Genomic DNA, 27387 nt, shown 5'->3' on the forward strand with positions numbered 1-27387 from the left:
GGAATTCCCTAAAGGCTGTTTCCAAAAGTAAACAACTGAGCTCCAAATGTAATGTGTATAACACGTCTGCCATGTCAGTATCAGAGGACTACGCTTTACAGGTGGCTCTATTCATACGTGTACAATATCGCACACGCGGTACCAGAAGCCTCTTGTCACTGACCCTATCACCTGCAGAACGTAACTGCCGCTTCTGACCGTTACCAGGGAAACAGCCGACAGTTGTGTTGATGACGTCACTTCCGGTTAGGGGACGGTCCAAAATGGCGGCGCTGTTGGAAGACAGAGACTTGCAGGGGATAAGACAGCGCTTCCAGCAACAGGCGGAGGTCTTACTGAGAGACACTGGAGAGGCAGATGCCGGTGTGTACCAGGGATATATCGCAATCACAGCCCTAGCTCCGCCCACGTCACTTCCCTTTACCTCAACTCATTCCTCAGCGTGCTCTTCCTGCAGGCTACCCTAGGCATGCTGGGACTTTTAGTTCCACTATATTGTGGCAGGTTACAGCAAGAGATTTCTCTTTACACACACACACACACACACACACACACACACCTTCAGATTGACGCCAAATATGACTGCGCTATTGATTCCGTCAAAACAGCGGAACCCTGTCACAACGGTGACGAAACGGAAACCTTTAGAAACGTTTCCATCACCATTGAGCTCAATCGTGATGCAAATGGAAGCTAAGGTTTCCGTTTGCTTTTCCGTTGAGGGGTTAACCTGACGGAAACCTCAGACGGAACCGCAACGCTGATGTGAACAGGCCCTAACTAACAAATAGCCGTTTTCTCATCTGGTGTTTCCAGCCTACGCCAAATTTCTCAGCAGGTCGTGTACTGCACGTGGACGTTCACTGGTGTACTGCTCGCGTGGTGCGCCAATGTTAACCCCTTGCAGCCATTTTCCATTTTTGTCATTTTTGTTTTTTCCTTCCAGCTTTCCAAAAGCTATAACACTTTTTTATTTTTGATCACCACAGCTGTATGAAGGCTTTTTATAGGACGAGTTGTTTTTGACCACTTTATGACCGCCAATGTGACTTTACAAGGCGGTCATTAACGGTACTTCTGCCACAGCAACGCCTTTTCACGGCGCTGTGTCGTAAGACCACCACAGGTGGCGAGTGCCGGCTGGAGCGGGCTGCCTAAAGATCTTGTACTTTTAACTCCTTATATAAGGGGCTTCATAAGGTGGGGGCTCATTCTGTCATCCCATCACCACCCCCGGGATGCAATTGTGGGGTGCCGATAGTTTCTATGGCAGTCGGGGGCCTAAAAAAGCCCCCCTCTGCCAGAGTTCTAATACACTGCAATGCAGACAATACAGATCGCGTAGTAAATAACCGTGACGGGACCTAAAAAAATGTTAACGTTGAAATTAAAGAAATGAAAAATGCTCTTTTTATTATGGGAAATAAAACAGAAGAAAAGAAAGCGACACGTTCATTAAACCCCATGGTAAGCACTGTAAAAAATAAAAACCAATAAAAGTTATTCAATAAATTAAAGGTTGGCGTTAAAATATAAAACTCGTCCCGCAAAAAAACATCAAACATATAAAAAAAGTTATAGCTTCTAAAATGCGATGATGGAAAAAGTTGCTGGTTACTAAAGGGTTAATGTCGCCATTTAAAGAGGCTCTGTCACCAGATTTTGCAGCCCCTATCTGCTATTGCAGCAGATCGGCGCTGCAATGTAGATTACAGTAACGTTTTTATTTTTAAAAAACGAGCATTTTTGGCCAAGTTATGACCATTTTTGTATTTATGCAAATGAGGCTTGCAAAAGTCCAAGTGGGCGTGTTTAAAAGTAAAAGTCCAACTGGGCGTGTATTATGTGCGTACATCGGGGCGTGTTTACTACTTTTACTAGCTGGGCGTTCTGACGAGAAGTATCATCCACTTCTCTTCAGAACGCCCAGCTTCTGACAGTGCAGATCTGTGACGTCACTCACAGGTCCTGCATCGTGTCGGCACCAGAGGCTACAGATGATTCTGCAGCAGCATCGGCGTTTGCAGGTAAATCGATGTAGCTACTTACCTGCAAACGCCGATGCTGCTGCAGAATCATCTGTAGCCTCTGGTGTCGATGTGTCCTCGCTCGTCTGACACGATGCAGGACCTGTGAGTGACGTCACAGCGTGATCTGCCAGAAGCTGGGCGTTGTGAAGAGAAGTGGATGATACTTCTCATCAGAACGCCCATCTAGTAAAAGTAGTAAACACGCCCCGATGTACGCACATAATACACGCCCACTTGGACTTTTACTGTAAACACGCCCAGTTGTACTTTTGCAAGCCTCATTTGCATAAATACGAAAATGGTCATAACTTGGCCAAAAATGCTCGTTTTTTAAAAATAAAAACGTTACTGTAATCTACATTGCAGCGCCGATCTGCTCCAATAGCAGATAGGGGCTGCAAAATCTGGTGACAGAGCCTCTTTAAAGTACAATCTAATGTACTGGGAAACTGAAAAACATTTATTTGTGGGGTGGAATTGGAAAAAACGATTGCCCGTGGCATCGAAATGGTTAAATTGCTGGGATTGGAGTCCTCTCCGATCCCGGCTGGAACGTACATATAGCCGACACCAGCTGAGTATAGCGCGGGCTCAGCCTGTAAGGCCGCTCCATACTCTGCCTTGGCAGTTGGGACGTACAGTTACGTCACATGTCACCGAGGGGTTAATAAGTCCTCCCAAGATGTCAGACCTCTTGGCTGATTGTCTCACTCGTTTCATGGGATCAGCTGCGGGTACAGGCGGCTCCACATGGGGATCGGGAATAAAGCGGTCCTGTTTTCTGGATTGTTGGGGGCTCCGGGGGCAGGTACCTCACCCATCACTGTCCTGACTACTGGCTATAAATATCACGTGCAAGATGCCTGCAGAATAAAATGTGTTCTGTCCCTTAAAGGGTTATTCCAATTGGAGATATTTATGGCATTTTCTTTATAGATAATTTTTTATGACATTTATTTATAGACGATGAGAAGAAAAAGGAGAAGCCTCTTCCCAGACTGAACGCCCATTCGGTGTTTTGGATTTTGGCGGCGTTGTCGTTGACTTACTACGTCGATTTCTTCCAAGTTCTCCAATTACATCTACAAGAAGACTGGTATGGGATTGTACACATGTCCGCGTTGTGATGTTTGGTCTGACCGCACTGTACTCTGGGTAATCGTGTGACCTCGTGTAATGAACCCGACCGCTATAGAAAAAAATCCCTCCCATTTGTCTTTCTTTTTTGGGAGCACAGATTTTTCGTGACATGTCCTCGTCCTCAGTCATTGGCTAGTTTTTCTTTTTGTTATGAGGCCCCCGTGCACACGACCATATTTTTCATCCGGAATTACGGACCCATCCGTTTCTATTGGCCACGGACACCTTTCCGTAGTTTTACTGATGGGTGTCTGTGCTGAAAAAATTCTACAACCTGTCCTATTGTTTGTAATGACGGCACGGACTCTCCCATAACAGCCTATGTGCGCTTCCGTAAATATGGACGGCTACAGAAGTGCATCCGTAAACCGTCTGTATTTATGGAAGCGTTGCTGGTGACATCATTTGCAGCCTCCCTTTTTTTTTTACAGATCCGTATATACGGAACAAATACGGATGAATTACGGATCGTATTTACGGATACTGTTCTGTATATATGGATAAAATACAGATGACTATGAATCCGTAATTACGGACAGTATGTATGGATGGATGAAAATATGGTCGCGTGCATGGGGCCTTATGCACACGGCCGTGCCCGTAATCACAGGCCGCGATTGCAGACACAGACGTTTTAAATACATTCTAGGTTATTACGGTCGTGCAGATACCTAAAACCGAAAAATGGCAAAATCTGCGGCTGCTGCTCTACTTTCTGGTATATGGCCGTTCCGTTTTGGGTGGAAATCCTGTTTCATGAGACCTGTACCTGTGTCAGTTGGATTTGATCCTCCTTTTGATTTAATAAGACGTACAGGAGGGCAGATTTCTGAGTCTGATATAAAAGAGGCCTAATTGCTGCACTGAGTGCCCCGTCTCAGCTGAATGAAAAACATGTCAAGGTTGCTCTTCGTAACCGGGGCACATTTGAAGATGGTGTCTTATAATACATCATAATTAACCTCTTTTTCGGATTGAAATTTTCGCTTTTACCTCCCCACCTTCCAAAAGCCATAACTTTTGAATTTTTCCTTCTATATAGCTGTACGAGGGCCTGTTTTTTTTTTGCGGGACGAGTTGTGTTTTTTCTCGGCACCATTAAGGGTATGTGCACACACACTAATTACGTCCGTAATTGACGGACGTATTTCGTCCGCAAGTCCCGGACCGAACACAGTGCAGGGAGCCGGGCTCCTAGCATCATAGTTATGTACGATGCTAGGAGTCCCTGCCTCGCTGCAGGACAACTGTCCCGTACTGAAAACATGATTACAGTACGGGACAGTAGTTCCACGGAGAGGCAGGGACTCCTAGCATCGTACATAACTATGATGCTAGGAGCCCGGCTCCCTGCACTGTGTTCGGTCCGGTACTTGCGGCCGAAATACGTCCGTCAATTACGGACGTAATTAGTGTGTGTGCACATACCCTTATTGTACTATAAGATGTACTAAGAAACTGGAAAAATTCTTTGTAGGGTGGAATGGGAAAAAAACAGCGATTCCCTAATTTTTTGGGAGGGTTTCGTGTTAATGGCGTTCACCGTGCATGATAAACGACATGTTCACTTAATTCTGCGGCTCAATATAATTACGGCAATACCGAATTGATATTGCTTTTTTTTTTTTATGTTTTACTACTTTTACGAGGAAAAAACGAATTGTTAAAAAAATAGTTTTATGTCGCCTTATTTAGAGGGTGATCACTTTTTTTTATTTTTCTGTCGAGCGTTGTGAGGGCGTATTTTTTGTGTAGCGAGCTGTAATTTTTTATAGGTACCGTTTCGGGGTACATGAGACTTTTTTGACCAAAAAACAGCTATTCTGGAGTTGTACTTTTTTTTTATGGTGTCCACTGTGCGAATTAGAGGATGTTTTATTGTAATAGTTCAGACTTTTATGCCAATTATGTTTATTTCATTTTTTTACATTGTTTTATGGGGCAAATGGGGAAAGGGTTTTTAGTTTTTTGAACTTTTAATATTTTTTTTTATACATAAAAAAACCCCCAAAACATTATTTGACTGTTTTTTCCTTCTTTTTTTTTTACTGGACTTGAACCAGCGATCGTTGGATCGCTTGCAAGATGTACTGTAATACTAAAGTATTGCAGTATTTCGTGTTTCTGACAGGCTCCTAAGAAGCGTACAAAGATGGCAGACCTGGGGGCCTTCATCAGGCGAACCATCGACATCCCGTGATCACATTGCGAGGGCAGGGGAGGGGGGGCGATGAGACATCTGAGGGGTTCACCCCCCCTGTTATAACGGCTTAGATGCCGCATCCACTATAGACCGCGGCATCTAAGGATTTAAATGAGCGGGATCCAGCTCGTTACTTTAAAGTGTTGGCTGTATTATACAGCCGACATCCTCGTAGTTTGGAGCGGGCTCGGCCTGTCAGCCCGCTCCATACTTCCCCTTCACAGGTATGACGTACGTATATGTCAAATGTTGAGAAGGGGTTAATATTGTCCAGCATTCATGGAATTATCCTAGTGCTGGACATTTTTTATTTTCCAGATTACAAGGTATGTCCAGACTGGGGTTAAAGAAATCCAGAGGATATGTCGTAAATATCTGACAGGAGGCAAGGAAGCCGCTCCATCCAGGAGGAGAATAAATAGAGAAGGTCAATGGGAGTTATGGAGACAGCCAAGGAAGCATAAGATTAAAAATGAGGGGGTGTCCTGGATGGTAATGGGTGAACTATTCGATTCTTCTAATATCTCAATAACCAAATGTGAATTGTCCAGGGATTTCCTTCCTGTAGTTTTTCCTAGGTGACATTGTTGATGGCTTCTTCTTTGTCCTCGCAGTGTCTGGCTCCTGGTTGGTGCAGTGTCATTGGTCGTAAGTCTGTCCATAGCTCTTTACTGCATCGTGTATCTGGAGTGGCGCTGTGGGATTTGTGATTACGATGCCAAGTATCCAGGGCTTGTACCCGTCGCTATTGTAACATTTCTAGTTGCAGCGGTCTGGTGAGTAACACTTTCCATTTCCGTCTTTTAATAATATAAATCCACCGTCCATATCACTGCGTTATTTACTGTCTGATGGTGGTTCTTTTTTTCAGCTTCAATGTTTCCTTCTGGTCAGTGTGGTCTTTTTTCACTCCCGGAATATTGTTCACTCAGTTTATGGGATTTGTCATGCTGGTGTCACTGTTTGGTTGAGTATGTGGAGGTAAGACTTCTTCTTTTACAGTGCCCTGCAGTTTCCACTTTTAATATAGTTGCATCCGTTTAGTCTACATTTGCCATGCAATAGAAAACTTAAAGAGGCTCTGTCACCACATTATAAGTGCCCTATCTCCTATATAAGAAGATCGGCGCTGTAATGTAGGTTACAGTAATGCTTTTTAGTTAAAAAAACGATCTATTTTCACAACATTAGGAGCGATTTTGGTTTATGCTAATGAGTTGCTTAATGCCCAAGTGGGCGTATTTTTACTTTCGACCAAGTGGGCGTTGTACAGAGGAGTGTATGGCGCTGACCAATCGGCATCATGCACTCCTCTCCATTCATTTAGACAGCAGAATCGCGTTCTTACTAGAACATGATCTGCAGCCACATACACAGCGATTCTGCTTGATTAACATTAATCCAGTGTCCTGATAATGAACACACATGACCATCCAGCCTGGACGTCATGTGTACTCAGAATCCTGACACTTCTGAATCTTTTCTGTGAGATTCTGGCAAAGGAAACGAAATCTCGCGAGATTACGGAGGTAAACGAGATTTGGTTTCCCTTGCTGTAAATCTCACAGAAAAGAGTCAGAAGTGTCAGGATTCTGAGTACACATGACGTTCAGGCTGGATTTCATGTGTATTCATTATCAGGACACTGTAGTAATGTTAGGGCTTGTGTATGTGGCTGCACATAGTGATATATCTATATCGCTAGTGCAGTGTAAATGAATGGAGAGGAGTGCATGATGCTGATTGGTCAGCGTCATGCACTCCTCTGTACAATGCCCACTTGGTCGAAAGTAAAAGTACGCCCACTTGGGCATTAAGAAAGCTCATTAGCATAAACCAAAATCGCTCCTAACGTTGTGAAAATAGATCGTTTTTTTAAATAAAAAGCATTACTGTCACCTACATTACAGCGCCCATCTCCTTATAATGTGGTGACAGAGTCTCTTTAAAGTGACTGTCACGGACTGGCAATATATGCAACATCAGACGGGTTTACCGAGGTTGTGGGTCCAGAAGAGCATTAGTATTCCAAAATAGTGTACCCTTCATTTATTACCCTTATCTTATTAGTATAAAACAGCATTATCCAAAAAGTATAGATTTAGCCGAGATGTTATTTAAACCCTTAACGACCGGCGTATAGTCTTTCTACGTCAGCCGTTCAGGGTAGTTCTTCTGAAGTGCCGCCTTTTCACGCCTCGGGCTTCAGGGCATAGATCGGAGACCACTAGTAGTGGTCCCCGATCATGTTTAACCCCTCAGATGCGTCAGTCAATAGCGACCGCTCCATCTGAGTGGATTTAGTTTTACTGCTCATGGGAAAAAGACGCCGACGCCTCACATTGAAATCAATGGGAGGCATTTTAGGGCCGTTTTTGACGAGTTTTGCGGCGCGGTTTCCGCGTCAAAAAACTCAGTGTGAACTTAGCCTTACACTGACAGGAAATAATACACTGCAATACAGAAGTATTGCAGTGTATTATAAAAGCGATCAAAAGATCGCATAGTGAAGTCGTTCCCTAGGGGGACTAAAAAAAAAGGTTAAAAAAGTTTAATAAAGTTTATAATAAATAAAAATTCCAAGTAAAATTAAAAACCTACTTCTTCCCCTTCCAAAATACTCTATTATGAAAAAAAGTAAAAAGTTACACATATTTGGTATCGGCGTGTCTGTAACACCAACTATAAAACTATTGTGTTATTTATCCCACACGGTGAACGCCATAAAAAATATTAAACAATGCCAGAATTGCTGTTTTCTGTTCATCCTGCCTTTTAAAAAATGTGATAAAAAGTGATCATAAGTTGCATGTACTCCAAAATGGTACCAATAAAAACGACAAGTGTCCCGCAAAAAAAAAGCACCCTCATACAGCTGTGTCAGAAGGAAAAGTTACGGCTCTTGAAAAATGGCGGCACAAAAACAAATAATTTAGAAAAAAGTGTTTTTCCTTGTAAAAGTAGTAAAACAAAAAAAACTATATAAATTTGGTATCGCCGCAATCGTAACGCTCCGCTGATTAAAGGTATTATGTTATTTATACCATACGGAAACGGCGTCAATTTAAGACATTAAAAAATACAACTTGTTCTGCTAAAAACAAGTCCTTGTACAACTGTCGATGGAAAAATAAAAAAGTTATAGCTCTTTGAATGCGACAATGGAAAAACGTAAAAAATAGCTTAGTCATTAACCCCTTAGTGACCACCAATACGGCGGTCGCTAAGGGGCCTTAGGCTAGGCTGTCACGTTTTCACGGCAGCCCAGTCTTAGTCCTGCACGGGTGTCCCGTGCAGGCTGGAGCCGGGGCTCGGCTGTCCAACAGCCCCAATTGAAGTTCACTTAGATCACGGCCGTTTAACCCGTTAAATGGCACAGTCAATAGCGACCGCGGAATTTAAATCATTTACAGAGGGAGGGAGCGCCCTCTGTCACCCATCGGCAGTTTGCGGGTCTCCGTTGCGGTGCCATGGCAGCCGGGGGCCTGATGAAGGCCCCAGGTCTGCCCAGGGCATATGCGTATTAGAACGTGCCGGACACTGACGGGCAATACCAAAGCATTATAGCAGTGATCTAAAGATCGCATAGTAAAGTCCCCTAGAGGGACTAATAAAATAAGTAATAAATGTGAAATACAAATTACAGTAAAAAAAAAAATATATGTTTTTTTCCATAAGTGGTTTTATTTAGTAAAAAAAGAAATAAAACTACACATATATGGTATTGCCGTGACCGTAATGACCCAAACAATAAAGTTAATATGTCATTTAAAGTTGAACACCGAAAAAAAAACCGCAAAAAACAATGGCAACATTTCTATATTTTTCCATTGCCCCCCAAAAAGTCATAATAAAAGTTAACCAGTAAGTCCTATGTACCCCAAAACAGTACCAATCAAACCTACGTCTCGTCCTGCAAAAACGGAGCCCTCAGATCACTACAATGACGGAAAAATAAAAAAAATACGGCTCTTGGAAAGCGACGATGCAAAACACAAATAATTGTAGCGCAAAATAATTTTTATTGTGCAAAAGTCGTAAAACATAAAAAACTTTTACATAAGTGGTATCTCCGTAATCTTACCGACCCATAGAATAAGGGTAACGTGTTATTTACACCGCACAGTGAATGGCGTCAATTTAAACCGCATAGAACAATGGCGGAATTTCAGGGTTTTTTTCTATTCCCCCCAAAAAAAGTTAATAAAAGTTAATCAAAAAATGATATGTACCCCAAAATGGTGCCATTAAAAAGTACAACTAATCCCGCAAATAACAAGTCCTCAGCTTTGTCGACGGAAAAATAAAAAAGTTATAGCTTTTTGGATGCGACTATAGAAAAACGAAAAAAATAGCTTGGTCACTTGGGCTTAAAATAGGCTGGTCACTAAGGGGTTAAGGTTTAAAATATCTTCAATATTAAGGGGTTCAGAGAATTTTTTTTCTATGTTGACAAAAGATTTAGAAGGGATTTAGCAACCCTATAGAAACCCATATTAATTGATGAACTCAGAAGAGTGGCTACTGGGAATTTGAGAGCTCTACATAAGTCCATATGGATCTAAAAGCAAATATTGTCGCCAATAAGAAGATCTGGTTAAACGTTAAGTATAAATGTAGTATCTTCTATATAGCGTCATAAACATATTTAGAAATGTTTATCATAGTGATGGACAGAATAAATTTGTTCAAATTTACGATAATTGAATAGAATATTTTCTCGAATATTTTTCATAGAGGAAAAGAAAGCCTTGATAGTGAAACCCTGGTTGAGTCTCAAACTGCCTAACTGATGCATCCACCGGGCTTCTTCTTGTAACAGTCTGCGATCTAGATCTAGAGGGCCCAGTAACCTGGATGATACCCCAAAATTGCAGTGCTCTCCATTATATACTGGCCTCTCACTCAATAGTGGTGTGTCCTCTTTGTTAATGATGGAGATCCGGTGTTTTGAGATATGTCTTCTAAACTGCTGAATGGTTTTACCCACATAAGTGTTTGGCCATGAACATTTAGCAATATTTTCAAAAAAGTTCTCTTATAGAACATCTCGGCTAAATCTATACTTTTTGGATAATGCTGTTTTATACTAATAAGATAAGGTTAATAAATGAAGGGTACACTATTTTGGAATACTAATGCTCTTCTGGACCCACAACCCTATTAACCAAATAATATACTTTCTTCCTTTCTTCTCTGGACGTAGAATGCCTCGTTTGAGACTAAGTCCTGAGACGCGTGCAATAGAATATATTATGTCCCGCCTGAGACCAAGTCCTGAGACATGAATATCTTTGACACTTGTTAATTTTACTCCACTCCTTGACAATAGGGCGCACGCGCCAGGGACAGTCTATTATTGGCAGTTTGTTAGCCAGTCTTACATTGGACATATTATGTCTCTTTTGAGACTAAGTCCATAGACATGCGCAATAAACCGTTTTTGACACTTCGAAATCGTCTTCTATTCTTTTGTCAACATGACACATGCGCCCAGGACGGACTCTCTCTCTCATTGGTCGCTTGGTTAGCGGTGTGACTGGCGTAATGAGATGCCTGTCAAAAGGGAGGATGGACATAATCGGAGCATCTAATTGGACCTCAATACAGACTAGCACTTATGACATCACAACAGTGGTTAGAAATGGGAGAAGCGTTTGTCTCCGTCGCCATTAGCCCCAATGCCCCTGAAGATGCCACCATGTTGGTGAAACATGTCGGGGGAGGCTCTATGAATATTAATACATTGTGGTGACTGGTAGTTTTATGTGAATAGCGGACTGCAGCCGCAAGTTAGCAAATATACAGGGAATATGTTCTACTCATTTTGCAGCAGAATTGCTACATCTCAATTTTGATATTACCCATACTACCAGACCGCAGTGGCAAATTTAATTTAGTCTGGTTAAATTAAGCATTACATATATTTAAATAAACGTTCTGTTTTAATAGATTAGTTAGTAGGCTCTTGGGAAGCCAGGGCTTTATCTTGCCCTCAGGCAAGCTGGTGTTAGTGATGAAATCAGTGGCATACAGAGGTGCAGTGTTCCAATTCCTCACCATTTTCAATATATTTGTTTGTTGTCAGTGAAGGAGAACAATCTTGTTTCTATTCAGAGGCAGCAAACCTGTGCAGTACATTGCTAGTCCTGCTCTCCGCTGAGTAGTGGATACAATTGTATCCAGTCCGGGAAATGCTCTGTGTGACAACCAGCCTGGACTCCAGACTGATACATTGTAGCAAACTACCACACAGATTTGTGCAACTTCTGCTGATGTATTTAGCTCACAGAGCATTGTCTGGACTGGAGACCCTTCTCAGCTGAGAGCAGGACTAGCCTTATACCGTTTGCTGCCTCTGAATGTTAACAAGAGTGTTCTCATTCACTGACAGCAAACTAATAACCTGAAAATGTTGAGGAATTGAAACCCAAAGGGGGACATTTATTAGGACTGACGTTTCACACTAAATCTGAAGTGCGTCGGAGTAAATCTAGGGCTTTTCTAAAGCCAGAAAATGTATTCCACGCCTTCTATAGGCAGGCGTAGATTTGCGCCGCCTTTTGCACCGGTTTCTAGTTTTAAACGTAATAAATGTGTCGTGCCGCTGTTGGCCGCGCACCCTTCTGCTAAACCACAACTACTTTTCCGCAACAATTTTCAAAAGTGTTGCGAGGAGAGAAAAGTTTCAAATTATAGCGCAAATATGACATGCAAAAATACTCGACGCCAAAATACTGACCAGGCCATATTAATTGATAAATGCCCCTCAAAGTATATTAGAAAGTTGTAGAACTTATACAGTAAGTGCGCTTTATTTAAAAAAAATATATAAAATGCAGAAATCCCCTTGAAATGTTACGTTGACATATTTCCTTCTCTTCCCTGTAACTTTTCAGCTAGGCATGAAGTAAAATCCGAACTGAAGATTAACAGCTGAACCGCACAAAGAGGTTCTTCAGCAGCTGCAGGCAGCCACATACAGCTGGATTTTTTCTTTTTTTTAATTATTAAATTTTTTTTATTTTTTTTTGAGAAAGTTCTTCCTTATAAATATATTTGCTATGCACCTTGTATATCTCCCTGGTATTATTAAAGTTTGCTCATTTGAAAGCTTTGGAATACGAAGTTGTTTACATGGCTAACAATTTACTAAATGTCAATAGCCTAAAAGAACAGTAACTCCTAAACCAGTGTGATCTCCGCAATTCATCTCAATGTGCCTGAGGAATTACTGGTTAATTATCCTATTTTACTTTTAGAAAACCGAATTTTCACTCTTTTCAAACATTTCTTTAATCCATTGTCGTTTCATCCAGAAATTCTGATACTAGGACACTTTCTAGCAAAAAATGTCAAGCTATTGTGGGACCTTACAAGTCCTGAGCAGATATAACAACATTTTGAGACTTCGCTAAAACACAGCAGCGTATTTTATACATGAAGGTTCTCAACCTTTAATTTTAAGGTTTATATACTTACCAATAATGATCCTAAAATCCCCAAAATTTGATAATCCAGAACCTCTTAGGTCTTCCGGATGAACCTCTATCCATATACCCTCAAAAGAGCGGCTCCCACTCTAAGGCCCTGTTCACACAGAGTTTTTTTTGACGCGGAAACCACGTCGAAAACCTTGCCAAAAAAGGTCCGAAAATGCCTCCCATTGATTTCAATGGGAGGCGGGGGTGTTTGTTTTCCCGCGAGCGGAAAAAAACACTTGCGGGAAGAAAAAGCTATTTGGCCTATCTTGAGGAGTTTTCCGCCTCAAAAACCCCATTGAAAGCAATGGGAGACGGAAAAAAAAAGCAGCGAATGGCTGTGTCGGTTTTTGACGCGTTTTTTTTAAAAAACACTCGCGGTTTTTTCCTTTGCCTGTTGAAGAGAGAGGTAACAAAAAAAATCTCGTGTTTTGCATAAAAAACGGAGCTGATTTTTCCAGGCAGAGTGTGAACTAGGCGTAAAGGTTTCGGCGTCATGCAGTACTGCATTTTTCCTGCAGGAGAAATGTGCACCTCCCCGTAGCTTCCCTTGGCCATAACAGTTGATCGCTGGGGGTTTTCAGCTGTGGGGCCAAATTTTTCCCCCAAGATTGGTGTCGATGAAACTCCCTAAAATGTTTTGATATTGATAATTTTTATATGTTTACGTACTATAAGGGTTTAACGATAATGAAACGGGTATAACAATACATCTGTAAAGAGTTTATTTAATGCAAAATTGTACCTTATTTTAATAAAGATTTTGGTTTGATTTTAAAACGCTTGCAGTTTGTGTTTATCCCCTTCAGGAGTCTTTGTTCTTAAATTTATATGCATTTCTTTTTTTAGAAGCATTAAATGGGTTGTGTCATCAGAGACATTCATGGTATATTAACGGGATATGCCAAAAATGACTGCTAGATGCTGGGACCCGCACCTATCTCTCTAACAGGGCTCTCCCAACACGTCATGCCTGGTAAGATGGCCGCTGGCCGCCACATGCAGACTGAATAACCGTACACAGTACGACGGGTTTTCTTCAGGAACAGCCGAGCTTGCTGAGCTATGCAGTTTCCGTTACTCCTGTAGAAGTGAATGTAATTTACGGAAACAGCATAGCGAGCGAGTTTTGGAAACATTGTAGACCGCTGTGCTACACTGTTTCTGTAACTCCCATTCACTTCTATGGGAGTTAAAGAAACGGCATAACTCGGCAAGCTCGGCTGTTTTCGGAAACTCGTCCTGCTGTGCACTGATGCTCCGCCTGGATGCGTTTGCTGGCTGCTGCATCACCGGGCGGGACAGGGTCTGGGAACCCCCTGTTCGGAGGATTGGTGCTCAGTCCCGCATCTAGCAGTCATTTATGGCATATCCTGTGATGATACAAGCCCTTTTAAAAAGTTTTAAATATCATATACCAACCGAAGTGCTTACAAGATGGCACAAAGACATAGACCGAATTTATGAAATCATTTACAGCTTCAATAAACTTATATTGTGTTCACATCTGCATTGGACGTTCTCTTAGTAGCCTCCATTGTAGATTCTGTCAAAAATCTTGAGAAATATAGTGCAGCAAAATGATGGACAGCATGACGGAAACCCCCGACTAACCTATTAGTCAATGGGGTCTACCGGTCTACGTTTACTGTTTCTCATGTGATGGATCCGGCAGAAGGAGAATGAGTGCAATAAAAAAGGGAAAAAATAGGGAATGCGGGAAGGGTCGTAGACCTGGAGGGAAAAAAGGGAAAGAAACGTGACTCCACAGACCTGGACTGAGTAGCATCGTGTAGAGTTAGCAGTCCCATCCGCGTCCCGGTGCACCAGTATTAGAAATAGGACAATCTAGGTAGGTGACCCATTTACTGATTTTGAACTGGAGTTTCAAGTAGGTATGAAAGTGATCAAGATCCACAGGTATGTAAGAGAGTCCTCTTAAATGCTAATGAGTTTCTCATTGGTCATAAATTGATCTCGGTAATCTACCTGCAAGAAATGACGCAAGAATTTTTTTGCAGATCTGAGAAATTGTTTAGACGTTAGAAGACCGTTGTTAAGAGTTTTAACTGAGTAGAGACTTTAAACATTGCTGTCCCTATCGATCACCACCTAAAAGAGCCCTTGGATTAGACCATGATTTTGACTTCAGAAGCAATTAAGGTGGAACTTATGTGCAAATTTGATAGTAGTCCAACAAAAGAGATGATCGACAAGGAGAAGTCTCCATAATGCTCTATATTGGGTTATGGCCAAATCAGATTTGTGTTGGTCTTGGGGATTATGCTGGAGGGATTATGGTTGATGGTGGCCTAGAAGAGTGAATTGAGGCCTAGGGTATGGGACTTGGAAACGTGTTCGGAAGACTAAGGGATAAGGACGGTCACAATATTTACGGGTGAAAGTCAGCGTTTCAGTAGGTTATCATGGAGGAAAGGCCGAGGCACCCCCTCAATGATGTCCATGCGTCCTAATTGGGCATAGAGACAGGGGCTGTCCAGCGTCAACCCCTTTAATGTCCTCTTATATTAGCTATGTGGGAGTTCTTACATATCTCACTGGCATAAGATAAAATAAATATTGGTTCGGGGTTCCACAGCAACATTTGCATGGATTGTGTATGTTTTCTCTGGGTTTTTTATTTGTACTCATGATTTCCCTCCTATCACTTAGCCAAAGTGTTTGTCTGAGATATGGCAAGTAGATTGTGATCTCTACTGGGTACGGAGACTGATGTCAGGGACTACATTCCCTACACAGCGCTGTGGAATATGTTGGTGCTACGATCGTGCATTCCCTTTTGTTTTTCTGCTTTTCATGTTACATTTACAGGTTATTAATTATGTTTTGCACATGTTTTTCCTTTCTTCCTATCATTTGCATCTGTCGTCCGGCCACTTCTGTGCTTGGTGTGTGACAGTCACCAGCATTTCCTGGAGCAGTGACTTTCTGTGAGGTCCTGGAGTTCGGCTAAGAGAAGGGAGCAGGACACTACCTCCTCTAACCGCACTACACTTAGGTGTTTCTCTTGAAATTCTATCCAACTGCAGGCTGGTGCCCTCTGACGTCTATTGCAAAACCATCCCTATAAGAGGGATCAAAGTCGGAGCTTGGGACAAAATCCCATCTGAGAAAATTAAGTCCCATTACTCGAGCGTCCAGGAAAACCTGTGGATGTGGTAAGGCAGCGGTTCCTTATTGTAGCTGGGGATATCCCCACTAGATCATCTCTATCTTTAGAAATTTATTTTTTAAGTCATTATGTTTTGTATTACTTTTGTTGCAGTTATACAGATGTAGCAGAGCTAAATTTGTCAGAGTAGATAAGCTGAGCATGTCATTTGTAAAATGCCTTGTGATATCTTGATGTGTTTTTGCATAGGACTCAAGTGTGTTAGAAAGTTATCGCGATGCACAATTATTGAAATTACAAATTTAGCTCTGCTACATCTTCATGTGACCAAGGACTTTTGCAAATTATAATTTTGTATGTGATGATTATACTATTATTTTTTTAAGCTAATGTGAAATCTAGTTATACAATATATCATTTATATTGCAGATGTTAAATAATTAAATTAAGATATAAATATTTGAATACCGAAAGGTGCCTATAAATCAAAGTAGTGTATATGCTTTACTATATTATTCTACATTACTTTATATTATACTACTTATACTACTACTATGGAACACTCTACCAAGGGTTATGTAACGGTTAATTTAAAAGAGCCTTAGATGCCTTTTTCCAAAAACAGATGTAGCAGAACTGAGTTTGTCATTGGTCACAACTTTTGCTAACATCATGGTATTTTGTCAGTGGTTTGGATAGGACTGCGTTATATTAACTCTGAGAGTTATCACCATTTTGAATGACAAATTCAACTCTGCTACATCTGGAATCAGTTCTTGATCTAAAATTGGTCGATATGGGTCATTAATTCCGAGAATTTTTCGGATTTTCATACAGTATTTGAAGCGATTAAATAAATTTCCCCCACATTTGTGTGAAACTTGGATCCATATCCGTTTCATCGTCTGAAAAATACTAGGTTGAGTGGATGGAAGAAGTTCGATCACGTGATTTTTCTGTTTATACAATATTATTTCTTACTGAATTCCAGAAAAGAAACTATGGCCGATGAAAACAAATTAGATATGTTGCCTTCGCCGGATCGGCCACAAAAATCATCGGAGAAGAAACTCCATTTGAATTTAATTCATAACTATCCACAGAAAAACGCAGAAATTCTCAGCAGCCAGTATGGCTTCAATATCTTCCTGGCGGGGCTGCTGCTGATGTTCGCCTGGGCCATTCACGCCGTTGGGATTTCGGACAGAGACCTCCTGTCCTATCTGATCACATTGATGCTCATACAGTTGGTGTGGATGTTTTGGTACATTTTTGGGAGTTATACACAAAGAAGAAGCATTATAGATAAAGATACTGATGCTGGAGCACGGTGGCTGAGATGTAAGTGCAATACAGTATTGTGTCTACAGAGGGCGTAGTCTGGATAAGATTTTAATTATAATATTGGTCATTAATTATATAAGGGCACATTTGTCGAAATTGGCACCAAGTCTACTCTAGAGTAGAAAATGGCCAGTTGAAGTGACCAATATTCTATAATGTCCTCATAGTCAAAAATTTCCAGTTTTGAGGGTGTTATCTACCTTGTTACTAGAGGGCGTCACATTTATAAATCCTCCAATGTAAAAGTACAGGCAGCACTATCCCGGGTTAGGTTATGTTCACACGCTTAACAAAAAACTTCTGAAAATACGGAGCTGTTTTCAAGGGAAAACTGGTCCTGATTTTCAGACGATTTTTGAGGCACTCGCGATTTTGGCGGCGTTTTTTATGACCGTTTTTGGAGCTGTTTTCAATAGAGTCTATGAATATCGGCTCCAAAAACGTCCCAAGAAGTGTCCTGCACTTCTTTTGACGAGCCGTCATTTTACGCGCCGTATTTTGACAGCGCCACCTAAAATAAAAGCTTGTGGGAACAGAACATCGTAATTCCCATTGCAAGCAATGGGCAGATGTTTGTAGGCGTATTAAGGGCGTTTTTTCAGGCGTAAATCGAGGTGTAAAACGCCCGAAAAAAGACAGAAAATAGGCTGTGTGAACATACCCTAATAGAATAAAGTTTCTGGGTGCGCATTCTAGGCTGACCCATAGTGATCCGCCGGATCCGAACTGCACCAAATGACCCCATTGACTTATAATGAAGTTGTAATGATGGCAAATTTAGCACTTCATTCTGATTGGTGGAATCTGTGACCGGACCGCCGAACGTAGATGTGAACAGAGTGTTCGCTAAAAATCTTCCCCCAATCAAATCATGTAAAATTGAACGGCACTAAAAAGGTGGTATGCTTAGTGAAATACTCTTATTGATGCACTCTTATCCCCAATAAAGTGGTAGTCATCGCTAGTGGTGCACAATTGTGTATACAGAAAACGAGCAACGTTTCGGGCAAAAGCCCTTCATCAGGCTGCGTGTAATAAAGAAGGGAAGCGTTTAACTTACTACTGCAAGTAACTTTCCGCCAGCCAATGCCAGGTCAGGCCAGACACTGTAGGAGGGCGAAAGAAATGTTCATACCTGGTGGAGAATTTGTCTCATATCTTGCATGTTACTGCTGCCCTTCAGTACAATGCTCTAGTAGAGTATATAGACACATTCTTGTATACCTGTGTGCCATTTTTGTAAATAGGTCTATACAAAATTATTATTATTCTTTTATTTATTGATATATTTATAGGTATAGTTTCTTATATTTGGCATTGGACACAACACAGATCTGATATCCATTCATACATCAGAAGCTTTCATTGATATAAATGTGTCCTGATCATCTGAGAGAGTATGAACTTGATGGACGTGTTGTTGTTGTTGTTTTTCACTCTATATAACTTTGATTATATAAAATGAAAACATAAATTACATAGAGATACATCACCGTGTTGTATCAAAGGGATCAGGAGCTGGAATCCCCAATGATCACTAGAATAAAGTGTCATGTGCCTTCACCTCATACTGTGTGGCGTTTCCGTATCTCTGATGGTAGCTTCATTGAGTTCAGTGGAATAGATTCCTGGAATGAAGGGTCTTTCGGCGCTCTTCCAAGCACTTTGCCCTATTCCGGCATTTAGCTTGGAGATTTTTGGATGTTCATTAAATTCCCATTGATTTAAGTGGATTAAACTGTTGACACAAGTTTGCGAACTGAAGTCGAAGGAGCGTGGCGCTCGGAACAGCAATGTAGACCTCTTCACACGGTGATTGCTGTGGGGGCTAGCACTCGGGACCGTATAGTTGACCTTCACTTTAGGTCCATGTTCACACTTGATTTACTTTCTGCATTCTGTCCATAGTGGTACTTTATAAAAGTGGCTAGATGTTATGTGTCAGAGAAAGGGATCTAGAACATGCTCTTTGTCAGTTGTTTGGTCGTTTTCACAAGTTTTATCCTTTTTTTAGTCTTTATCATAATGATTATATATTTTACCTGCTTTTCAATTGGAGCTTGTATATTTTTTGTGTGATTATAGTACAGTATGCGATTGATATGAAACCCTTTTTTTTCTATGAATTATATACACATTCATCTTTGAAAAAGTATGTGGATACCCCTTCTTATTAAGTGTAGAAAACAGGTTGGTGGTAGCAGTACAGTACCTCAAGTAGAAAATAAAAAATAGATGCAATAGTCCATCCAGACAAGTAAAAAAAGAGATGTTTCAGGCGATCCTGACGACTTTTTCAAGCCTGCTTGAGAAAGGCCTCAGCAAAGACCAAAACACCTTACTTTTTATTGAGTACAGGTGTTTTAAGCGCACAGCCATTCAATCTCCATAGACAAACATTGGTAGTAGTCTCGGTCAGTGACTTTAACCCATTGACCCACCAGGACGTGCCCGTACGTCCTGGTGCGGGGGGTGGAAGTATGGAGCGGGTCACGCGATGGGCCCGCTCCATACACTGCAGGTGTCAGCTGTGTATTTCAGCTGATCCCGCACTAACGGCCAGGCACAGTGAGAACTCTGATCCTGGCTGTTTATCCACTTAGATGCCGCGGTCAATAGTGACCGCAGCATATAAGCCATTAGAAAGAGTGGGCGGCCCCCCTCGACAGCCCATCGACTCCCGGCGATGCGATCACAGGGTGCCGATAGTTACCATGGCAGCCTGGGGGCCTAATGAAGGTCTGCCTTATTTTTACTCCAGTTCAGCCCTACCTCTGGTAGGGTTTAACAGTAGCCTGTAGAAATGACAAGACACTGCGATACATTAGTGATCAAAAAGTCATATGTACCAAGAAAGGTACAAAAAAACTACAGCTCTTCCCGCAAGAAAAAAGCCTTCACACCGCACAATCAATAAAACAATTAAAATGTTTTGGCTTTTGAGATTTTTTTTTAACAAATAGTTTTTTTTTTGTAAAAGTAGTAAAACATTAAAAAATACTATATAATTGTGGTATCGCCATAATTGTATTAAGCCGTCGTTTTTAAAGCACGGTGAAAGACGTAAAAACGAAACCCCAAAAAAATGGACAAAAGAAAATGTTTTCCGTTTCCCAGTAAATTATATGGTACTTTCAATAGTGCCAATAGAAACTACAACCTTCGCAAAAAAATAAGCCTTCACACCGCTCCATTGACAGAAAAATAAAACCGTTATGGCTCTTATTGTGAAGCAGAAGCGTCTAAGTGTAATAACAGCTCAGCCACGAAGCAGAAGACCACGAAAACTTACTGAACAGTTCGCCGAGTGCTGAAGCGCATGGTGCGTACAAATCGCCTATTATCTGTTGTATCACTCACTACAAAGTTCAAAACTGCCTCTAGAAGTGACATCAGCACAAGAACCGTGCGTCCTGAGCGTCATAACATGGGTTCCCAAGGTCACTGCACACAAGCCTAAGATCACCATGCATGTCATGTCTTCACTATCTTCACGTTTCACTATCTGCCAGTCTGATGACAGACTCTGGGTTTGGCGGATGCCAGGAGAAGACTACCTACCACAATGCATCGGACCTACTGTAAAATTTGGTGCAAGAGGGATAATGGTCTGGTGTTGTTATTTGAGGTTTGGCTCATATTTCCAGTGAAGGGTGATGTTAATGCTACAGCACACAAAAACATTATGGACAATTGTATGCTGCCAACTTTGTGGGAACAGTTTGGAGAAGGCCCTTTTCTGTTCCAACATGACTATGCTCCTGTTCTATATAATGAAGCCCATAAAGACATGGTGTGACATGTTTGGTGTGTAGGAACTCAAGTGGCCGCACAGAGCCCTGACCTCAACCTCATCTTGCACCTTTGGGATGAACTAGAACAGAGATTGTGTTCCGTGCCTTCTCCTCCAACATCAGTGTCTGACCCCACAAATGATATTCTGGAAGACTGGGCAAAAATTCCCACAGACACCCTCCAAAATGTTGTATAAAGCCTTCCCAGAAGAGTGGAGACTGTTATATCTGCAAAATGGCTTTTGAGTGGCTTGTCCAACAAGCTCAGCAAAATAGTATATTTGTTTGCCTCTTATTATACCCAATGTAATGAAATATATCTCTCCCCCATAAACATGTAAGCTTTTTTACAATAGGGAAAGGGAGACAAGCCATTGACGGACACCTCTGACAGCGACTTATCTCCCAGAAGAGCAAAGGATTGGGCATTTTGAAATTAATACTGTATATTTATGCTGCCCTGTCTTTGACATTATGGTTTATGTCACCTATTAGGTAATGTGCCATCATTTCTGAGAAATTGATAGTTATACTTGCGGCACGCAGCTATCTCTGCAAGCTTGACTCCAAACATATACACGCCCCACCTTCCCCACTGCCCTTAGCCGCTGATTGACACTTTTCTCTTTATTAGGCCCCCTGCATACTGGACGGAATTGCTGCAGAACTGCCATCTGGAATTTCTGTGCCGAATTCCGCAGTGTTTACGCAGGATAAATTGATATGCTGCAGATTGAGAATCCACAGTGCAGGTCAATTTCTACACGTGTTTTCTACGTTTTTTTCCCGTAGGGTGTGGATGGGATTTGTTCAAATGTCATCCACTTTGCTGCTATTGTAATACGTTGTCGAATTGCTCCATGGAAATTTTGGACAGAAATTCTGCAGCATTTTCATCTTGTGTACAGGAGGCCTTACTGTGCATAGAGAGAAAATTGTCAATCAGCCGCTGTAGGGTGGGAGGGCGGGGACAACCTGAACATGTGACAAATCCTCTTTGAAAAGGCTCAATCCTTGTGACATTAGGGGACAGTAGGACTGCTACCATACATACAAGATTGTTGGCAGATTCTTCTGAAATTAGCGGGAGTCTCCCACAATAAATGGGCTGCCCAAGAAATTCATATTTCCTATTGCTTTCATGGGGACACCCACTCAAGTGTACAGCACAGAATTTGTCTTGCTACTCAACTATCTTCCTTCCTTCCTTCCTTCCTTCCTTCCTTCCTTCCTTCCTTCCTTCCTTCCTTCCTTCCTTCCTTCCTTCCTCCCTTCCTTCCTTCCTTCCTTCCTTCCTTCCTCCCTTTCTTCCTTCCTCCCTTCCTCCCTTCCTCCCTTCCTTCCTTCCTTCCTTCCTTCCTTCCTCCCTTCCTCCCTTCCTTCCTTTCTTCCTTTCTTCCTTCCTTCCTTCCTTCCTTCCTTTCTTCCTTTCTTCCTTTCTTCATTTCTTCCTTTCTTCCCCTCTTCCTCCCTCAGTAAAGGAAGCTCAGTGACTTACTCTCAGGAATGAAGGCCTCATAATGTATTGCTTTAGATTTTGACGTTGTTTGCATCTGGGGTGTAGGAGAGTTGTCACATATTTTCCTTTCTTGGAGGTTCCGTTCTTTTCTATCAAACCCACACCATTCCCTCGTAGATAGAGAGATACATACAGGGGCGGACATACCGCATGTGCAGCCGGTGCAGCTGCACAAGGGCCCCGCGTGGGAAGGGGGCCCGTTCAGTGGCGTAACTACCACAGTAGCAGCCGTAGCAGCTGCTACGGGGCCCGCGGCATGGGGGGGCCCGTGTCGCCCTGACAGGCACATTACATTTTATGTACCAGGCCTGGCGGCACGGGCCCCCTCATGCCTAGTAGCATCACAACACTAGGCATGAGGGGAGGGAGGGGGCGGGGGCCCGGTGATAGCCGCCACACTGCACTACCAATCGGGAGGGAGGGGGCGGGTGCCCGGGCCCGGTGATAGCCGCTACACTGCACTGCCAATCTGGCACAGATGAATAGGACAGGACGGCGATGCTGGTGGTAGGAGGAGCGCTCAGGCAGGGGAGAGGACAGGGGGCGGTGCGACGTAAGACTTCGGGCGGCTGGACAGTACAGTCAGGACTGCCGGAGAACTCATAGGATGAGCGGAGGACAGACACAGGACGAGTGGAGGACGTGCAGACTGCAGAGGACAGGTAGATGAAGTTAAAAAGTTCATGTCAGAAGGGAGAAGTTTTTATGTAGAAAAATCTGCCTCATAATTCCTTCCGGAATTTTGAGGCATATTTTGACCTGCCGGTAGAACACTTCCCGCGTTTTTCATTGCGTTTTTTTGTGGCGTTTTTCGGCCATCGGGCCGTGGGCAGGGAAACGCAGCAAAAAACGCATTTTCTGCCTGCCATTGTTGTCAATGGGAAGTCAGAGACAGAAACGCCCGAAGAAAGGGCATTGCGCTTCTTTTTCCCGCATGCGGTTTTTACTGCTCGCAGGAAAAATTTCATGGATTTCAATGGGAGGCACTTTCTGACGTTTTTCGCGAAAAAAACCTCAGTGTGAACTCCCCCTAACACAGGGGCGTAACTACTGCTATAGCAGCCGTAGCGGCTGCTACGGGGCCGCGGCATGAGGGGGCCCGCGTCACCTGCCGGCACGGGCCCCCACCTTGGCCGGAATCTCCGCTAGCTGCCGCTATGGCTGCTACAGCGCGATGCCACGGAACACTACGGCAGAGCAGGGAGTATCTCCCCGCTCTGCCATTAAACATAAGACATGTATCCCCTATCCACAGGATAGGGGATACGTGTGTGATCGCTGGCATTGATAGGGAGAACGGGGGACCGAAAGTCCCCTGAAGTTCTCCATCACAAACCTCGGACTTCCGGGGTCTGTGTCGGCAGCTCCGTAGAAATGAATGGAGCGCCGGTCACACTTGAGCTGCGCAGACACCGGAAGTCAGAGGTGAGTGATGGAGAACTTCGGGGGACTTTCGGTCCCCCGCTCTCCCTATCAATGCCAGCGATCACACATGTATCCCCTATCCTGTGGATAGGGGATACATGTCTTTTGTCTTTTCACACTGTAGGTCGCATTTTTTTGAGTGATTGGGGGTGTATGGCGTTCCCTACAGGGGGGGGGCTGTATAGCGTTCCCTACAGGGGGGGGCTGTAAGGCGTTCCCTACAGGGGGGGCTGTATAGCGTTCCCTACAGGGGGGGCTGTATAGCGTTCCCTACAGGGGGGTCTGTATGGCGTTCCCTAAAGGGGGGTCTGTATGGCGTTCCCTACAGGGGGGGGCTGTATGACTTTCCCTACAGACCCCCCCTGTAGGGAACGCCATACAGAACCCCTGTAGATAACGCCATACAGACCCCACTGTAGATAACGCCATAAAGTCCCCCCTGTAGATAACACCATACAGCCCCCTGTAGATAACGCCATACAGCCCCCCTGTAGATAACGCCATACAGCCCCCTCTGTAGATAGCGCCATACAGTCCCCCCTGTAGATAGCGCCATACAGTCCCCCCTGTAGATAGCGCCATACAGTCCCCCCTGTAGATAGCGCCATACAGTCCCCCCTGTAGATAGCGCCATACAGTCCCCCCTGTAGATAGCGCCATACAGACCCCCCTGTAGATAGCGCCATACAGACCCCTCTGTAGATAGCGCCATACAGTCCCCCCTGTAGATAACGCCATACAGCCCCCTCTGTTGATAGCGCCATACAGTCCCCCCTGTAGATAACGCCATACAGCCCCCTCTGTAGATATCTTGAGATTCAGTCCTGCTTGATAGGTAACAGTGCAGTAAGCTAAGCATGATAAGATCATCTAAATTATTGCATCTCAGTTGCATGAGTGCTTTGTGTTATATTCAATGATTCAATTTAACCTAAGTCTCTAAATGTGGGCAAAGAAAATAAAAAAACTATACTCACCTCCTCCCTCGCCTCCGTTCACCCGCCGCAGCCCCCATCCTCCTGTCTCGGTCTGTGTTACAAGTGTACAAGGCTGCACTGGTGACGCGCTGCCGATGGCACGTGACCGCTGCTGCCAATAACTCCTCATTGGTGTGCTGCTGAGGACAGTAGTTCCACAGCAAATCGCTGTTGAGGGCATTGATTGGCTGCAGCGGTCATGTGCCATCGACCGCGCGTCACCACAGCAGCTTTGTAAACACAGAAAGGGATAGGGGCTGCGGAGGGGGAACGGAGGCGCCGGAGGAGGTGAGTATAGGTTTTTCATTTTCTTTGCCCACATTTAGGGACTTAGTTTAGATAAGAATTTAACCCGGAAAAAAATGTGTTACTTGTGTTCTAAACTGGTAATAAAATGTACAATATAAATCTTCCTTCATAATTTTTATTAGTAAGGTTTATTTTTATATGCATATATATGTTTAGGTAACTTTGTCGGTATTGGGGGGGGGGGCGGGGGGGCCCTGGCACATTATCTGCACAGGGGCCTTTTGCAGTCTGTGTCCGCCACTGGATACATACACTATATGTACACAAGTATTGGGACACACCTCTTAATCATTGAATTCAGGTGTTTCCTTCAGTCCCATGACCAGAGGTGTATAAAATCCAACACCCAGCCATGCAGTCGCTTTTATAAACACTTGTGATAGAATGGGTCGCACTAAAGAGCTCACTGAATTCCAGCATGGTCCTGTAATAGGATTTCACTGTTGTAACAAGACAGTTCATGAAATTTTTTCCCTCCTAGATATTCCACTATTAACTGTGAGTAATATTATTACAAAGTGGAAGCGTATAGGAACCACAGCAACTCAGTCACGAAAGTGTCAGACCACGTAAAGTTATAGAGCTGGGTCGCCGAGTGTTGAGGCGCATAGTGTATAAAAGTTGCCAACGCTCTTCTGAGTCAATAACTGCAGAGGTTGAAACCTCCTCTAGCATTAACGTCCGCACAAAAACTGCACCGGGAGAGTCATGTCATGGGTTTCCATGGCTGAGCAGCTGCATGCCAGCCTTACATCACCTAGCACATTGCCAAGTGTCGGATGGAGAGGTGTAAAGCCGCCGCTACTGGACTCTGGAGCAGTGGAAACATGTTCTGTGGAGTGATGATGGACAGTCTGGCAGTCTGATGGACGAGTCTGGGTTTGGTGAATGCCAGTAGAACGTTTCCTGCTTGACTGCATTGTGCCAACTGTAATGTTTGGTGGAGCAGGGATAATGCTATGGGGTTGTTTTTCAGGGTTTGGTCTAGGCCTCTTAGTTCCAGTGACGGGAAATCTTAATGCTTCAGCATACCAAGACATTTTGGACAATTGTAGCTTCTAACTTTGTGGGAACAGTTTGGGGTTCGGCCCTTTTCTGTTCTAGCATTACTGTGCCCCAGTGCATAAGGTCTATAAAGACATGGTTGGGTAAGTTTGGTGTAGAAGAACTTGACTGGCTTCACAGAGCCCTGACCGCAACCCCATCCAACACCTTTGAGATAAATTAGAATGGAGATTGTGAGCCAGGCCTCATCGTCCTACATCAGTGTCTGACCTCACAAATGCACTTCTGGATGAATAGGCAAAAACTCCCACAGACACACTCCAAAATCTTTGTAGAACGACTTCCCAGAAGAGTGGAAGCTGTTTTAGCTGCAGAGGGGACCAACTCCATATTAATGGATTTAGAATGGGATGTCATTAATGCTCCTATAGGTGTAATGTGTAATTGTCCAAATACTTTTGTCCATATAGTGTATTTTCTGCCTCTGTATCCAGGGTCCCCCACCAACTGTTAGGCATTATGTGCCTCTGCACTCTGCGATCCCGCTCTGTAACTTTACGTGGTCTCCACTTTGTGGCTGAGTTTCTGTGGTTCCTAAACACTTCCACTTTGCAATAATATTACTCACAGTTGGGCCCCATGCACACGACCGTAAAAACGCCCATAATTACAGGCCCATAGACTACTATTGGCCACGGGTACCTTCCCGTTTGCTTACGTGAAGGTGCCCAGGCCATTGGAAAATATAGAACATGTCCTATTTCAGGCCATAATTACGGCACGGGCAGGCCCATAGAAGTCTATGGGGCTCACGTAATTATGGTAGTGTTGCTAGGCGACGTCAGGGGATTTCAATTTTTCAATAAAACGAAGCAGAGAAAATGGAGTCTGAGCGATCATGTGACCAATTTCCAGCCCCCCTTTTTTTTACGTGTCTGTAAATACGGGTGGAATATGGATGACAACGGACCCGTAAATACGGGTTAAAAATGTGTGACAAAGGACCCGTATTTATGCCAGTATTTAC

The 27387-nt window shown here is 43.2% G+C and overlaps 2 protein-coding genes across 2 annotated transcripts in view; both read left to right on the forward strand.

Annotated features, from left to right (window-relative positions):
- The first annotated feature begins 210 nt into the window (after positions 1–210).
- Positions 211–13634, forward strand: TMEM128 (transmembrane protein 128). Its single transcript, XM_075858113.1, has 5 exons — positions 211–363; positions 2994–3126; positions 5988–6149; positions 6245–6354; positions 12273–13634. Exons 1-4 carry the CDS (start codon positions 231–233, stop codon positions 6342–6344), a joined length of 528 nt encoding a protein of 175 aa, XP_075714228.1. The 5' UTR covers positions 211–230; the 3' UTR covers positions 6345–6354; positions 12273–13634.
- A 3271-nt stretch (positions 13635–16905) lies between these two features.
- Positions 16906–27387, forward strand: part of OTOP1 (otopetrin 1) — a 71762-nt gene continuing 61280 nt past the window's right edge. Inside the window, exon 1 of the mRNA XM_075858099.1 lies at positions 16906–17328. Coding sequence (XP_075714214.1) covers positions 16989–17328 — 340 coding nt within the window. The 5' untranslated portion in view covers positions 16906–16988. The remainder of the gene's footprint in view (positions 17329–27387) is intronic.

Source organism: Rhinoderma darwinii, chromosome 1, assembly GCF_050947455.1.
Source record: "Rhinoderma darwinii isolate aRhiDar2 chromosome 1, aRhiDar2.hap1, whole genome shotgun sequence".
NCBI lineage: Eukaryota > Metazoa > Chordata > Amphibia > Anura > Rhinodermatidae > Rhinoderma > Rhinoderma darwinii.

Coding starts and splice junctions, on each gene's coding strand:
- TMEM128 (XM_075858113.1), top strand. CDS start 231: ATGACGTCACTTCCGGTTAGGGGACGGTCCAAAATGGCGGCGCTGTTG. Junction 364..2,993: donor CACTGGAGAGGCAGATGCCG/GTGTGTACCAGG, acceptor ATTTATTTATAG/ACGATGAGAAGAAAAAGGAG. Junction 6,150..6,244: donor TTTCTAGTTGCAGCGGTCTG/GTGAGTAACACT, acceptor TCTTTTTTTCAG/CTTCAATGTTTCCTTCTGGT.